This window comes from Entelurus aequoreus, linkage group LG02 (assembly GCF_033978785.1).
Source record: "Entelurus aequoreus isolate RoL-2023_Sb linkage group LG02, RoL_Eaeq_v1.1, whole genome shotgun sequence".
NCBI lineage: Eukaryota > Metazoa > Chordata > Actinopteri > Syngnathiformes > Syngnathidae > Entelurus > Entelurus aequoreus.
The window spans coordinates 13,511,760-13,529,758 of record NC_084732.1 but is presented as its reverse complement, the minus strand read 5'-3'; the positions used below and the strand labels follow the sequence as shown (position 1 = coordinate 13,529,758).

The 17,999-nt window shown below is 39.6% G+C and overlaps 1 protein-coding gene across 1 annotated transcript; it reads right to left on the bottom strand.

The window, feature by feature from the left end:
• Positions 1–11: 11 nt before the first annotated feature.
• On the bottom strand, positions 12–17,091 carry LOC133641802 (zinc finger protein 84-like). Its single transcript, XM_062035834.1, has 5 exons — positions 16,662–17,091; positions 11,825–12,911; positions 8,350–8,464; positions 1,979–1,991; positions 12–1,897 (listed from the first exon to the last, which is right to left on the bottom strand). The coding sequence occupies exons 1-5, from the start codon at positions 16,828–16,830 to the stop codon at positions 894–896; spliced, it is 2,388 nt and encodes a 795-aa protein (XP_061891818.1). The 5' UTR covers positions 16,831–17,091; the 3' UTR covers positions 12–893.
• Positions 17,092–17,999: the final 908 nt, after the last annotated feature.

The window sequence follows — 17,999 nt, the reverse complement described above, 5'->3', positions numbered from 1 at the left end:
CACACCAACAGTTACAGTTGATACTTTTATTGTAGTTAATATATCAAAGAAATATCCAACAGAAGCTGAGAAAGTATCACACTTTGTAAAAAAAAAAAGAAAAAAAAAGTTAATTGTTCATATTGTCAATGCCTGCAAGAAACCACACAGGTTTTAATACAGAGCCAATATACCGTATTTTTCGGACTATAAGTCACAGTTTTTTTGCGACTTATACTCAGGAGCGACTTATGTGTGAAATTATTAACTCATTACCGTAAAATATCAAATAATATTATTTAGCTCATTCACGTAAGAGACTAGACGTATAAGATTTCATGGGATTCAGGGATTAGGAGTGACAGATTGTTTGGTAAACGTATAGCATGTTCTATATTTTATAGTTATTTGAATGACTCTTACCATAATATGTTACGTTAACATACCAGGCACGTTCTCAGTTGGTTATTTATGCCTCATATAACATACACTTATTCAGCCTGTTGTTCACTATTCTTTATTTATTTTAAATTGCCTTTCAAATGTCTATTCTTGGTGTTGGGTTTTATCAAATAAATTTCCCCAAAAAACGTGACTTATATACGTTTTTTTCCTTCTTTATTATGCATTTTCGGCCGGTGCGACTTACACTCCGAAGCGACTTATACTCCGAAAAACACGGTATACATTCTTTTCTTCAAAGCAGCATATACTGTATTTACGAACAAATACTGTTATTTTAGTTGAAAAGTTAATGTTTCTTAGGGACTTCACACACTTTATGATTGCTCAGCTGAGCTCTTGTGAGACACGCTGACTTTATAAACAGTCGCCATTTTCAGATCAATTGTGATTGTTTCCAACGTCAAGTACATTCAATTTTAGCGGTTGATTGCATTTCACACCCTGCAAGTTCATTTACTGCTGCCGAGCTCACCAGCACACTTGTGTTTGTTCAGCTGGTATTTGTAAGCAAATTTCTCATTGCACACATCGCAGCTAAAGGGTTTCTCTCCAGTGTGTTTCCTCGTGTGCGTCTTGAGGTTGCCCTTTTGTGCGAATCTCTCGCCGCAAACCGAGCAGGGAAATGGTTTCTCGCCGGTGTGCGTTCGTGTGTGCTTCAGCAAAATGTCCTTCCTGGCAAACATTTGCCCGCACATTTCACAGGGAAAAGGCTTTTCCCCAGTGTGTGTCCTCACATGTATCATTAAATTTCCCTTTTGGGAGAAGTTTTCCCCGCATACTGGGCAGGCAAAAGGTTTCTCGCCTGAGTGCCACCTCATGTGTATCACCAAATTTCCTTTCTGGGAGAATTTTTCACCGCACACCGAGCAGGGAAAAGGTTTCTCTCCGGTGTGCTTTCTCATGTGTTTTGTTAAATTGACTTTCTGGGAGAATCTTTCGCCGCAAATGTCACAGGGAAAAGGTTTCTCCCCGGTGTGAGTTCTCATGTGTATCATCAAGGTGCCTTTGAGAGAAAACCCGCTGCCGCAGATTGAACAAATGAAAGGTTTCTCTCCGGTGTGGCTCATCATGTGCGTTTTCAAATTTCGCTTTCTGCCGAAAGCTTTATCACATTGAGAACACTTAAAGTGCTTACTGTCATTTTGTGATCTCCCGTCACCTTTAATGTTTTCATCATCACTATGATCACTTTCAGAAAGTGGCGATAAGAGGCTCCCTGCTTCCGATCTTCTCCTCCCCTCACTTTGACTGTCATCAAGTTGTGACCACTGAGCTTCGTCCTCATCGCTCTTCACAATCACACGAATCACCGGAAATTTGCTGACGTCAGCCTCATCCTGACTGATGCTGTGCTCCTCCTCCTCCTCTTTAATGTACGGGGGCTGTGACTCCTCCTGCTCCACCCTGGGGCTCCACTCGAGCTGCTCCGGTGGAAGATCTTCTTCATCGACGTCTACAGGACACAAAAATATTAACACTGAAATAGTTTTTCATAGCATACAGCATGTTACTTATTGACTCTATAATCACACACTGGTGCTGGTAAACTGCGCAGATGGACAAAAACGTATACAAGATCTACACCTTGCCAGGCTACTGCAACAGTCCATGGCCTTGAGACAATGTCTGCAGTACTTCCCTCAACCCCCAGGAATATCCGGAAGTCCAACTGGAAAAGGACCCAGCTTCTTCTTGGCATTAACCACGTTTGCTCACAGTAGGCCAGATTTCTCAAGGTCAAAGTCTAAACAGAGTAAGGGTGGTTTACAACGCTGCCTTTAATGAAACCGCAAAGATTTGGGATTAGTACAGATGACAAGCAGCCTCTTTGTCTACATTACTAAAGCATTTGAGGCACTGGTCAATTACTGGACGGTATCAAGTAAAGGTTCAATTATTACTGGTGCACATGTCTATCATTATTACCTGATCACATCTATTCATTTAGACAGCTTGCCGATCAATGTAAAAATAAAGTAACAATATTTGTCACTAATAGCAATTTAAAAAATAAAATAAAATGTTTTGATAAAACATTTAATTTAATTAAAATTATACATACAAATAAAAATATATTCATTAATGTTTTTTTTTTATTAAAATGCAAAAAAATAAATAATACATTAATAGTCTAGTACAGTGTTAGTAATAACATGTTCTCATTTTTTTCCTAAAAGACAACACACATGTTCTAATTTAAAAATACAATGTCTCATGTTTAGCATCCCCTGGATAAATATATTTGATCCATTTACAAAAGATACATGTAGAATTGAACTAATGCTTCAGTACATTTGGAACATGTATACGTTGAAGTATAGCACGTGTTTACTGTTAGAATAATTAGAATATCTAAGTTATCACAAAAACTTTGTGTTGAGATGAGTTCCCAGCGAGAAGCCCAAAAACATGTCTATGAACCTACCAAGAAAGGGGCTTGTAAAACTTCACTGTGTAGGATGGAAAGCAACATGAAGGTGTTCGGTTTCTTTCATGTATTGGTATTCAAAAGAAAGATATTGTCGTGACCCAAGAACAACAAAGCGGAGAGGAAGCAGGGCCTGACTCCCCTCCAGGCACCGCTTTTTTGAACTCTTTTACAACCTGTTTTTTTAACTCTTTTACGAACCTCTTTTTAAACTCCTTTGCGACCTCTTTTTTTAACTCTTTTACGACCTCTTTTTTTAACCGACCTTTTCTTTTGAACTGTTTTGTAATCAAAGGCGATGGCTGTTTACGACCCCCGTCCCTTTGGAAGCAGCTGTTGCCATGTGGTCAAGAAAGGTCCAAATAAAAGAAGGAGGTGTGCAATCTTTTGGCAGAGCGTAATGACACTGTACAAGGGTACAGATGAACACGTTTCTCCTCACTGAGCCAAATTGAATTCGGTCACTGTTTAATTCCTTGCTTCTTGTCTCGTTTAATAGATGTCATTAGTGTTTAAACCTGACATTTACAGTTTCATAATTCAGCATGTCTAAAAACGAGTAAGAAGAACCAGGGTTTATTTACTGTAATGACCGGACTATATGGCGCTACATTTTACCCACGCTTTGAACCCAACGCTTTGTACAACGCTGCGGCTAATTTACAGATTTTACCGGGTCCACAAGCTTCACATTAGATCACCCGATATGTTTTTTCAGGGCAAATATTGATACTGATTACTAGTAGTCAAAGAGGCCAATAAACCGATATTTGGAGCTGATATTCATTTGCAGTAAAATTTATTTAAACAAGACTAATTTATGTCAGTAATCAGCTGGTCAAGGCTGTAAAGGGAACCTGTTATACAAAACCAACTTTTCTTACCTGCTTATGTGTATTTGCGATCTGCATAAGTCCGGAAAATTTTAAATCAAACCATGGAGGCATTGCAGAGATATCTATAAAACAATCTTGCCTTCCTTCCTACTTCTTCCAAACGGTTCGTTCGGAATTTTGTTCAGGTGTGACGTTTTGTTCAAGTGTGATGTCAGCAGACTATCCATATATGGTAGACATTTACCCAAAGATGCCTACGTGAGTCAACCATTTTAAATTGTCGACGATGAAAACCCAATGAAGGAAAATTATATTGTTTGTTTGCTTTAAACAGCGCAATTCACTACACTAACTTTCAGCCTCATCGGAAGTAAAAAAAATGCCTTAATTTTTAACTTTTATGATTCGTGGCAACGTGCCTTCATCTGTGAAGAAGTTTATTTGAGTTTGTGCAAAGATTAGCCTTTCATTCAACCACAGATCTTCACAAATAGAGGGACTTTCCAGAAAAAAAATCTACTTTTAATGGCAGGGGAGGAGACAATGAAGCGGAAATTAATAACAGTATGTTACAAATGTGTGAATGATACGTTCGCAATGTTAGCTTGATTTGTTGTGTAACTAGCTTAGCCTTCTATTGTGACAGTAGCATCAATGTTCAACTGCAAAATAAAGAGTGATCTTCCTAAAAAATACTTTTAATTGGATCAGTGCCTACTGTGTTTGGCAATGGACAAGTTAGTATTATAATCCGTTATTACATTCATGAGCCTCGCAAACGATTATGTAGCCTGTAGCATAGCTATAGTTTACAAGGATTCGATTTATTAAAGAGGCCCTATTATGCAAAACCAACTTTATGGCGGGCTCGATGACTACTATTCATGGCAATGGAGGAGACAATGAAACGGTAAGTAATAACAGTAGGTTATAAATGTGTGAATGATACGTGAGTAATGTTAGCTTGAGTTGCTGTGTCGCTAGCTTAGCCTTCTACTGTGACAATAGCATCACTGTCCACGGGCAAAATAAAGAATGATCTTCCTAAAAACTACTTTTAATTGGATCAGTGATCGCAGCGGTGAAAGCAGCTGAGTAAATCAGGGAACAATTCTCACAAGAACTCAAATATATGCCATGACAGATATCAAAACATATTTGGGGAGAGTTACTGACAATTTCTTAAATTAAATAAAAAAAAAGGGGACTTTTCTCATGCAGGGCAAAATGACTGCCACTTGTAGATAGAATATAATAGAATAGAAAGTACTTTATTGATTCCTCGGGGATCCACTACACTAATAATTATTCATTAATACTAAATACTGGTATTATGTGTGTAGATATTGTATCTGCTGATGTAGTTGTGAAAAAAAGGCTGATACGGATTTACGTCAAAATGCCAAATATCTGCAGCAATAACCGGCCTGGCCGACAATCGGTCGATGCTCTACTTAACATGCCGCAAATTAATTTAGCCTCATCACATCATGTAATATCGAACGGGTCCCAGTGGACCAATGAAATTGTTCACATTAAATCAAACACACTCACACAACCATTCAGTCAGCCATTTAGCAGTTTATGCACTCACCCTCATTGGGGAAGAAACAACGAAATGCACAAGACATAGACCTAAAGCCAAGACGATCGACCCGGCCATAAAAAAAAAAAGCCGCTGAATGGAACGGAAATCCACCGCCACTAACGGGCCCGAAAGGTAGAACTGCCGAAAAAAAGGACTTTAACGGTTTCCGGGCGCAGGAGAAGGACGAAGACAGGCTACCAGCACAATGGTGCCTGTGTCAATATTGCCTGTCTCAAAGTGGACACTTGCAGCTTAATGACTTAATGCGGCCAATATATGTATGTACAAAATAAAATGCATCCAAAAATTAGGTGGGTAACGTTTATTATCATGCACGGTTTATAGTCCCGAAATTATAGAAATTCCACCTAAGCAATTGAGAATGTTTTTTGACTTCCTGTATTCAATATGAGCCAGTTCAATCATTTCACAATAACAATAATAAGAGAAAATCATAAAAATGTGGAGTAGCCTGGTAGATTTAATAGGATCTACAGTAATACAAACAGATCAATAAATAAAGGAGTAAAAGTTGCAATTAACATTCAGTAATATCCGAATTATACAGAATGTGAGATGATAATAACAAACCGTTCGATCTGCCAGAAGCTTTCATTTTATTTTATTATTGGCCCTCAGCATAATCTAAAAATAAAATGCATTACTACATCATTAAATTGTACAGTAATTTGCTTTATACTGACCCATCTTTACACACATAATGTATCAAAGTTGCCCATGCATCCAATTTTAATTTTTTTTATTTGAAAATTTGCTGCCAGCAGTTTATAGTTATTTATAATTTGTTTTAAATCATTTGAGTTCAAAAGGTAAGCAGTTTTATGCCCGGTATTGTATTCCCTTACCGTACGTACTGAATCGTGAGATTGCTGTACAGTAGCATTCCTAAATGATACCTTAATTGATTATGAAATAATACAGAAGATATACTTGGAATTAACTACTGGCATAACATACAAGATACATAATGTCTTACGAAGCAATACAATTTGGCCTAAACAAAACAAAAAAAAAGAAATATCGAACTATTAAAAAGGATTAGTAGACATTTTGTGAAAATGTTGAATTAAAAATATATTAAAAATATTAACAACGATTGGTTGACATTTTGTGAAAATTTCGAATTAAAAACAGGTGATATAAAACTACTTTGTGTGTCATTTGTTGATCCAGCATTTATTTTTTTATGAACCTTTATTTATAAACTGCAACATTTACAAACAAGCAAATAAATAATAATAATCAAAACAAGTACAGAAACCGTACAAAAACAGTACAACACAGCGCCAGGGGGTTGTAAACTCAATAAAGTAACTAAAATAGAATGCAAAATATTAGAGATGTCCGATAAAATAGGCAGTCCGATATTATCGGCCGATAAATGCTTTAAAATGTAATATCGGAAGTTATCGGTATCGGTTTCAAAAAGTAAAATGTATGACTTTTTAAAACGCCGCTGTACGGAGTGGTACACGGACGTAGGGAGAAGTACGGAGCACCAATAAACCTTAAAGGTACTGCCTTTGCGTGCCGGCCCAATCACATAATATCTACAGCTTTTCACACACACAAGTGAATGCAAGGCATACTTGGTCAACAGCCATACAGGTAACACTGAGGGTGGTCGTATAAACAACTAACACTGTTACAAATATGCGCCACACTGTGAACCCACACCAAACAAGAATGACAAACACATTTCGGGAGAACATCCACACAGTAACACAACATAAACACAACAGAACAAATACCCAGAACCCCTTGCAGCACTAACTCTCCCGGGATGCTACGATATACACCCCCCGGACCCCCTCCAACGCAGCCCACCTCAACTTCCTCATGCTCTCTCAGGGAGAGCATGTCCCAAGCTGCTGTTTTGAGGCATGTTAAAAAAAAAAGCACTTTGTGACTTCAATAATAAATATGGCAGTGCCATGTTGGCATTTTTTTCCATAAATTGACTTGATTTATTTTGGAAAACCTTGTTACATTGTTTAACGCATCCAGCGGGGCATCACAACAAAATTAGGCATAATAATGTGTTAATTCTACGACTGTATGCATCGGTATCGGTTGATATCGGAATCGGTAATTAAGAGTTGGACAATATCGGAATATCGGATAGCGGCAAAAAAGCCATTATCGGACATCTCTACAAAAAAAATAAAAATAAATAAATAAATGGGTTATACTTGTATAGCGCTTTTCTACCTTCAAGGTACTCAAAGCGCTTTGACAGTATTTCCACATTCACCCATTCACACACACATTCACACACTGATGGCGGGAGCTGCCATGCAAGGCGCTAACCAGCAGCCATCAGGAGCAAGGGTGAAGTGTCTTGCTCAAGGACACAACGGCGTGACTAGGATGGTAGAAGGTGGGGATTGAGCATCATAGTTTTCACAGCTTTTTTGGTTGTTAGGGGTAAAAAGTGTTTTAAAGTAAAGTTCTAATTCTTTTTTTAAAGGCACAAAAAACAGGTCGGCTATTGAGACACTTCCATTTATGAATATAAAACTTACCCAATAGTATAATGAGGTTGTAGAGGTAAAATTCATTTTACATTTTTTCCGCATACGACATTTTTGTCTTATTTTTTTTAATTGTTATTATAAACCTTTATTTATAATATGCAACATTTACATATAAGTAAAGAATAATAATGACCAAAACATGTACAGAAACAGTACAAAACAAAACAACGCCAGGGGGGCATTTTTGTCTTATTAACACGTGTTGGCCCTGCGATGAGATGGCGACTTGTCCAGGGTGTACCCCGCCTTCCGCCCGATTGTAGCTGAGATAAGCTCCAGCGCCCCCCGCGACCCCGAAGGGGATAAGCGGTAGGAAATGGATGGATGGAAGGAATACATGGCTGTTTACTTTTATGACGTCATAAGAGCGCGCCGATTAAAAACGTCATTTTTTAAGGAACCTACACCAACAAGGTCAACCTACATTGTTTAAAAGTATGTCTATTGAAGTCTGTATTAAAATATTAAACATGTAAATATAAGAAGAGCTCAAACCTGCTCTGTGTGACTCCATTTGAGTCTTGAAAACAGCGTCCAGTAGTTGACGTTGTGGCTCGAACTCCTCTTTTGTTCGACAAGGTCCGCCCCTCGTACTCCGCGTTGGTCCTTTCTAAGTCGACAAATACTCCTTTAACGTCAGAAGTTGGTCGCTAGTCGCACTTTGTAGACATTTTCCCAGACAATGACAACTCTAGCGGGCGGTGCTAACTTCCGCGTCTCTTTGTTAGCAGCTAACAAGCTAAGCTAGCGTGAGAGAAGCTTCAAAGCGCGCAGAGAGCAGCGAGACTCAACGCAACTCTGACGCTTTATCTTGTTTTCTTTGATGTAAGAAACAAGTTCGTAATCAAGAAAAGCGCAGTGCAAACACCCAATAAACACTTGTTGGGATACAAGGCTACTGCTGAGCGACGTGCGGCTAAACTACGCTTTTTTTTTTCTTCTTCTGTTGATTTTTTCTAGCCGCCATCATTACGTTGCGATGCTGCGACCTACTGGACACAGTTGGCTACTACAAAGTGTGTCGCTTCATTGAAGCATACGTTTTATTCCACCGTAACTATGACATAAATGCTAATATTTGTCATAGGGAGCAAACGTATTTTGAATGAGAATATTCATTTAGAATCCAATATATGTTATTTATGTTTATGTTATTTAGGCAACTTCAACCCTAAAATTACACCATCCCTTCCACATCATACCTCTTCGGATCGTAAATAATCAAATGTAAATAATCAAATGTAGACACTTTTTTTTGGAAGGCGGGGTACACCCTGGACAAGTCGCCATCTCATCACAGGGCCAACACAGATAGACAGACAACATTCACACTCACATTCACACATTAGGGACCATTTAGTGTTGCCAATCAACCTATCCTATAAGTGGACCCCGACTTAAACAAGTTGAAAAACTTAATCGGGTGTTACCATTTAGTGGTCAATTGTACGGAATATGTACTGTACTGTGCAATCTACTAATAAACATCTCAATCAATCAATCAATCCCCAAGTGCATGTCTTTGGAGGTGGGAGGAAACCGGAGTACCCGGAGGGAAGCCACGCAGTCACGGGGAGAACATGCACACTCCACACCGAAAGACCCCGAGCCCGGGATTGAACTCAGGACCTTCGTATTGTGAGGCACATCGTTGGTACGTTGTGTAAAACGTAAATAAAAACAGAATACAATGATTTGCAAATCCTTTTCAACCTATATTCAACTGAATGGACTGCAAAGACAAGATACTTAACGCTCAAACTGGAAAATTGCAAATATTAGCTCATTTGGAATTTGATGCCTGCAACATGTTTCAAAAAAGCTGGCACAAGTGGCAGAAAAGACTGAGAAAGTTGAGGAACGCTCGTTAAACACTTATTTGGAACATCCCACAGGTGAACAGGCTAATTGGGAACAGGTGGTTGCAATAATTGGGTATAAAAGCAGCTTCCATGAAATGCTCAGGCATTCACAAACAAGGATGGGGCGAGGGTCACCACTTTGTCAACAAATGCGTGAGCAAATTGTTGAACAGTTTAAGAACAACATTTCTCAATGAGCTATTGCAAGGAATTTAGGGATTTGACCATCTACGGTCCATAATATCATCAAAAGGTTCAGAGAATCTGGATAAATCACTGCACGTAACATTGAATCCCCGTGACCTTGGATCCCTCAGGCGGTTCTGCATCCAAAACCGACATCAGTGTGTAAAGGATATCACCACACGGGCTCAGGAACACTTTAGATAACCACTGTCAGTAACTACAGTTGGTTGCTACATCTATAAGTGCAAGTTAAAACTCTACTATGCAAAGCGAAAGCCACTTATCAACAACACCCAGAAACGCCGCCAGCTTCGCCAGGCCCGAGCTCATCTAAGATGGACTGATGCAAAGTGGAAAAGTGTTCTGTGGTCTGACGAGTCCACATTTCAAATTGTTTTTGGAAACTGTGGCCGTCGTGTCCTCCGGAACAAAGAGGAAAAGAACCATCAGGATTGTTATAGGCGCAATGTTGAAAAGCCAGCATCTGTGATGGTATGGGGGTGTATTAGTGCCCAAGGCATGTGCAACTTACACATCTGTGAAGGCACCATTAATGCTGAAAGGTACATACAGGTTTTGGAGCAACATATGTTGCCATCCCAGCAACATTATCATGAACGCCCCTAGACTGGCCTGCCTGTAGTCCAGACCTGTCTCCCATTGAAAATATGTGGCGCCATATGAAGCCTAAAATATCACAACAAAGACCTCGGACTGCTGAACAACTTAAGCTGTACATCAAGCAAGAATGGGAAATAATTCCACCTGAAAAGCTTAAAAAATGTGTCTCCTCAGTTTCGAAACGTTTACTGAGTGTTGTTAAAAGGAAAGGCCATGTACCACAGTGGTAAAAATGCCCCTGTGCCAACTTTCTTGCAATGTGTTGCTGCCATTAAATTCTAAGTTAATGGTTATTTGCAAAAAAAAAACAAGTTTCTCAGTTCGAACATTAAATATCTTGTCTTTGCAGTCTATTCAATTGAATATAAATTGAAAAGGATTTACAAATCCTTGTATTCTGTTTGTATTCACAAATTACACAACGTGCCAACTTCACTGGTTTTGGGTTTTGTATTTTCAAATCATAAGCAAAATTTAAAAAAACATATCGTTGCATTGTTAAAAATAATAATACAAATGTGTCTTTCCCACCGTAGGATGTCTGCTGACACCCTCTTGATGAATAATCTGCTGACCTTCACTGTTCTATAGAAGGGTATAAAAGAATCCCTACGAGTTAATCTTTTACCACAAAGGAAGATTGTAAAACGTATTTAAACGCAAGAATACAATGACTTGAACGAATAAGAATATTCCCAGACAACCTAAAAACGTGTATTGTACTAACAGTTCTATAGTTCAATCACTTATACAAATGTAAACAATAAACACATTATAGGGTATTTTTTAACTACGACCAAACGGTAAAAAACATGTAATGCAGGTTCCATTATTGTGCTTGGGCATCACTGCAGTCCCATGATCTCTTGAATAAATAATATACTACAGTATTTGTATTTTGCACTAATATACGTTTCCCCCGCAGGGACAAACAATAACAAAGAGCAAATGTATACAATATTAATCTGCATTATTTCTATGCAAGTCACAAACTTTCCGGTAAAAAGCCAACATGATCAAAACAGAACCAATTGACTTATAATCGTAATCAAGTACAGTAGAATTTGTGATTAGCAGAGGTATTGACCACATTAATGAGTTGCACACATTTTAATACTGAGTTTAAATATGAATTGGGATTTATTAACCCGTACACAAGCAGGAAAACACATTTAAGTGGTTATTATTTGTTGGTTACACATGTTTAACAATAAGAGTATAAAAACAAATCCAGCCAAGTTGTCGTCACATCAATACTGGAAATACTGTAAGTGCGTGGCGCCGTTACAAAGTTATTTCACGTACTGCTGCTCTTCTCGCCAGCACACTTGTGTTTGTTCAGCTGCACCTTCTGAGGGAACTTTTCGTCGCACACACTGCAGCCGAAAGGTTTCTCACCGGTGTGTTTCCTTCTGTGTATGTTCAGATTTCCTCTTTGAGCAAACTTCTCGCCACACACGGAACAAGAAAAGGGTTTCTCCCCCGTGTGCGTCCGTGTGTGTTTCATCAAACTGCCTTTCAGAGAGAACGTTTTGCCGCACACCGAGCAAGGAAACGGTTTCTCGCCGGTGTGCGTTCTCATGTGGATGATCAAATTCCCTTTCTGGGAGAATTTCTCCCCACAAACTGAGCAGGGGAATGGTTTCTCGCCAGTGTGCGTTCTCATATGTTTCATCAGGTTACCTTTTTGGGAGAAATTCTCCCCGCACACCGAACAGGGAAAAGGCTTCTCTCCCGTGTGCGTTCTCATGTGTGTTGTTAAATTGACTTTCTGGGAGAACCTCTCACCGCACACCGAACAAGCGAAAGGTTTCTCGCCGCTGTGCGTTCGCATGTGTATGATCAAAGTATTTTTCAGGGCAAAACATCCACCGCAGATTGAACAAATGAAAGGTTTCTCTCCGGTGTGGATCATCATGTGAGTGAGCAAGTGTTCCTGCACACTGAAGCTCTTACCGCAAAACGGGCAGATGAAGATTTTGTCTTCTTTGTGACATTTCATGTGTGACTTCAAACGTGTCACCTTGTCAAAAGTTTTGTCGCACTGACAGCATTCAAAGTGTCTGTCAGTGTGACGCGTCATGTCAGTTTCAGAGTCCTCATCGTCAGTGTCAGGAGAGCGTGGCGCCGTGGTGTCGCTATCTGATAGCGGCACTGAGTGGTGGTCAGCGTCTGACCTTCTCTTCTCCTCACTTTGACCGTCTTCAAGCTGTGACCACCGAGCTTCGTCTTCATCATCGTCGCTCTTCACGATCACACTAAGTACTTCAAGTTGCTCCTCCTCCTGATTGATGCTGCGCTCTTCTTCTTCCTCTTTAATGTGTTGCTCCTCCTTCTCCACCCTGGGGCTCCACTTCTGCTTCTCAGGGGGATCTTCTTCAATGACGTCTGCAGGACACAAGAAGACCGTCTGTTAGGTGATTTTGTCTTTCTGACATGACATTCCTCAGCATATACTAAAAGGTGTCTTGAAGCATTTCTAACGGTCGTTAGAGACCACAACTCAGCCCACCTGGAAAGTAATGGAGGGGCTCGAGATGCACTTTGACAGGAGCCAACTAAGGATGTACTCACAATTCACGTCAAGACAGATAACTCAACTCGACTTTTGCAAATATTTCTATTCATTTGTGTTACGCAAGGTGGCGGTTATCATTAATAATAATAATAATAATAGATTTTATTTGTAAAAAGCACTTTATATTGAGTAAACAATCTCAAAGTGCTACAGTGTATTAAAAAAATTAAAATAAAAAGGTAATAAAGAAATTTAAAAAAATAATAACTAGAACAGCCAAATAGCTATAACTAATATGCATATATCTAAAAAAAAAAGGCTTTTTTAAAAAGAAGGGCTTTTAAGCCTTTTTTAAAAGCATCCACAGTCTGTGGTGCCCTCAGGTGGTCAGGGAGAGCGTTCCACAGACTGGGAGCGGCGGAGCAGAAAGCCCGGTCTCCCATTGTTCGTAGCTTTGTCCTCGGAGGTTGGAGGAGGTTAGCCTGTCCGGAGCGGAGGTGTCGTGTGGAGGATTTGGGGGTGAGTAGTTCTTTGAGGTAGAGGGGGGCATTTCCATGGAGGCACTGGTGGGTTAGCAGGGAGACTTTGAATTCAATCCTGAGTGGAACAGGAAGCCAGTGAAGGGATTTGAGAATTGGTGTGATGTGGTCATATTTCCGCACTCTCCTCAGGATCCTAGCAGCACTATTCTGTAAGTACTGCGGCGTCTGGATGTTCTTGCTGCCGAGGAAGCAGTAATCATGTTACAGGCGATCTTCTTTTTACCGCGCTTCGTGATTACCGCATTTTTCGGACTATAAGGCGCACTTTGTCATGATCCGTGGACCGGGTCATGTTTTGTTTAGTCATGTTCTGTTTAGTTTTGGACTCCCTTAGTTCCTGTTTTGTGCACCCATGGTTTTGTTTTGGTTTCACCTGCCTCTGATTAGTGGTCGGGACGCTCACCTGCTGCCGGGCACTAATCAGAGAGCTATTTATTCACGTGGTGCGCCACACTCGGGCGGGCTTCGTTGTTTGCTGCATGCAACAGTCGCGTAGGTTTATTTCTTGTTTCCTGGCTGAAGATTCCTGCGCTAAGTTTTTGTCTCAGCTTCCGCGTGCGATCGGCACGCGTCCCTTTTGTTTGTTCCCTGTATTTTGTATTTCATCGAATGATTTATGGACAATAAATCACATTCATACTTGCACGCTTCGTCCGGAGTTATGTCTGCATCCCGGGAGAACAACCCACGCAGTAAGATGCGACCCCCACGTGTACACACTTAAAATCCTTTTATTTTCTCAAAACTCGACAGTGCGCATTATAACCTGGTGCGCCTAATGTACGGAATCATTTTGGTTGTGCTGACCGACCTCGGAGCAATTTTATTTGGTACATGGTTACCAGTAGATGGCAGTCACACATAAGAGATACGTGTAGACGGCAATATGACTCAAGTAAACGACACCAACATTGTATATGTTCCATTGAAAATATAGAACATCACACTCGGCGCTCAAAAATCTATCAAAATGTTTTAGTACGACTTTGGTAAGCTCTGAAGCCGCACCGCTTGATGGATTGTACTCTGCTTCAACATACAAGTAATATTATGGTGTGTGTATAAGGTAAGACATATTATCTGCCATTTTTTTCCCGCAATATTATGCAAAAGCAACTTTTCTTACATTCTGGTACTTGCTGATCTGTATTTGGGATCTGCATAAGTCCTGAAAATTTGTGCGTGTCCGACTTTGTAGTCCGTGCCGCCACGTAGTCGATAAGCTTCTTTTTCTCTATCTTCTTGTTATGAGACATTCATCCTCTGCCGTTGCCATTTCTAATATAAAGTAGTGCAAAGTTCTTAATTATATCTGTCAGTAATCTTGCCATGAAAGCGCTAAAACATACCGGTGTAGTGACTTTACATTATTCACCCAAGGAATCTTAGTTATTAGAGAGTTACGGATGGACGGTTTTTCACGGGACACATTTCCGGCGTTGTTATTGCACTGGTGAGCCACGGATGAGGAGATGCTGCTCCGTTATTGATTTAGGTAAAGTCTGAATGTCATTAAAACAGTTAGCTCCATCTTTTGACCATTCTTCCATTACCCTCCTTGCACGCTACACCGCTATCTATCTATCTATCTACAACAAAGATGCCGAAGGTGAGCTACGTACTGTAAATAAGACCGGCCACTAAACGGCGCATCCTGAAGCGACTGTCAGAAAGCGGCTTGAAGATGATCTGTAAAACAATCTATGCAACATTTTGACCAAAGAACCACCATTACATGTTATGTAGACCACAAGGAGAAAAAAAAAAGACCCCTTTAATGCACCCTTTAATCTGGTACGCCTTTTGAATGAAAATAGACCTGTCTAGATCCGCTCATCAGCAGTGCGCTTTATAATCCGGTGCGCCCTCCGGTCCGGAAAATAGGGTACACACGCACTCCCCAGACATTATTAAGGCCGTACAAAAAGAAAGAGTGAACTTTTTTAAGCGTTCACGGCGGAAGACCACGTTGTCGTCGCGCGTTGCTTCATTGAGAAAGGAAAAAGTCACTTCGTGGAAAAGTGCTCGGAAATTAAATAAATGACGACCAATGTTGTAAACGCTGCGACTGTCACAAAGGATAAAAATGGTATCTTTGAACACGTGAAAGAATCTGCTTCTATGTAAAAAATGGACAGTGATAACTCAGAAGCGTATTGGTCGCATTGTCGAAACTTTCCCCAGTGCGAAAAATAACTACAGGAATAAAAGTAAGGGGCTGTTATTTTTGTATTACTCTTTAATGGAATTTTTGTATTGAATCTATTTTAATCCTGCACTTTATACAGTATGTCCCTTGTGTGTTCTTTGAAAAGTGAGTCAATCTCATGTGTTGGTTTCGGTATAATTTCTAGCCTACACCAAAGCTCAACTTACATCGTAGATATGTAACAATTACTGTTATTAATTATAAATGGGGAGTGGGGGGTTGGTGGTAGCGGGGGTGTATATTGTAGCGTCCTGGAAGAGTTAGTGCTGCAAGGGGTTCTGGGTATTTGTTCTGTTGTGTTACGGCGCGGATGTTCTACCGAAATGTGTTTGTCATTCTAGTTTGGTGTGGGTCCACAGTGTGGCACATATTTGTAACAGTGTTATAGTTGTTTATACGGTCACCCTCAGCGTGACCTGAATGGCTGTTGATCAAGTATGCATTGCATTCACTTATGTGTGTGTAAAAGCCGCATATATATATGTGACTGGGCCGGCACGCTGTTTGTATGAAGGAAAAGCGGACGTGACGACAGGTTGTAGAGGACTCTAAAGGCAGTGCCTTTAAGGGACGCCCCCAATAATGTTGTCCAGGTGGAAATCGGGAGAAATTCAGGAGAATGTTTGCCCCGGGAGATTTTCGGGAGGGGCACTGAAATTCGGGAGTCTCCCGGGAAAATCAGGAGGGTTGGCAAGTATGCGACCTACCAATCTTACAGGTGATACGCCAAATTAATTTTATTTATACAATATGCCAAAGGCAAATCACAGGTCGAAAATGGACGTTGGATATTTGTAAATGACAGGTAATTGTGCCTTATTAATCCAAAACAAGTTATAGCCAGATAAACATTGTATAGGTTAACAAACCTGCTTTGTGTAACTCCATTTGAAGCCTGGAAAAAAAGCGTCCAGTTGTTGACGTTGTCGTCGTTCTCCTCTTTTTTCCCGAGAAAGTTCCTCCACGTACTCCACTAAGACAACAAATATTTCTTACAAAAGCAGCAGAAAGTTGCCCATTCACCAACGCTCCCAGCATTTGTGCACATTTTCAGACAATAACAACACTTAGCATGTGTTGCTAACTTCCGCGTCTCTCCGTTAGCAGCCAACCAGCTAAACCAGCTTGAGAGAAGTTTGTAGAGTCCACCGAGAGGAGACTACATGTTGAGATGACGAGTGAAACAAACGTCATATGTTATTAATGTGCGTCGAACAAAGAAGAAACGCGGCGATGATTGCAATTACACAAATTAAACATTCCCACTGGTCCTGTTCTACTTTGCGACTTCTTCTTAACTTCCGCTTTTTTTCTTCTTCGATTGAGTTTGAAGGACGTCGAATCTATGACGTAGTCTTGCTGCCATCTTTTGGAATTATTTTGTTACTACATCCAGCCATGTTCTCAGAGTGACGTTCTTAGTAAATTTAGGAAAATGTTCGCATATAAAATAGAAAAAATTGAAAAAAAAATCCAAATGTAATTGTAATCATTTCATAATTTTTTTTCCTGATTAATCATAGTTAACTCATCAATTTGGACAGCTGTAATAAAAACATTCACATTTAAACAATTGTAAAATATATATATATATATATATATATATATATATATATATATATATATATATATACATATATATATATATATATATATATATTACATGTGTGTGTGTGTGTGTGTGTGTGTGTGTGTGTGTGTGTGTGTGTGTGCGTGCGTGCGTGCGTGTGTGTGTGTTGGTGGATGTGTATATATATATATATATATATATATATATATATATATATATATATATATATACATATACATGTGGGTGTGTATATATATGTATTTACCACACACACACACACACACACACACACACACACACACACACACACACACACACACACACACACACACACACACACACACACACACACACACACACACACACACACACACACACACACTCACACACTATGGCCATCACTTATGTATGTGTAATATTACATGTAAATATATGTACATTTTACATTTGTTTACATGTGAATGTTTTTATTAGAGCTGTCCAAATTAATGTGTGTGTGTGTGTGTGTGTGTGTGCGTGCGTGCGTGCGTGTGTGTGTGTTGGTGGATGTGTATATATATATATATATATATATATATATATATATATATATATATATATATATACATATACATGTGGGTGTGTATATATATGTATT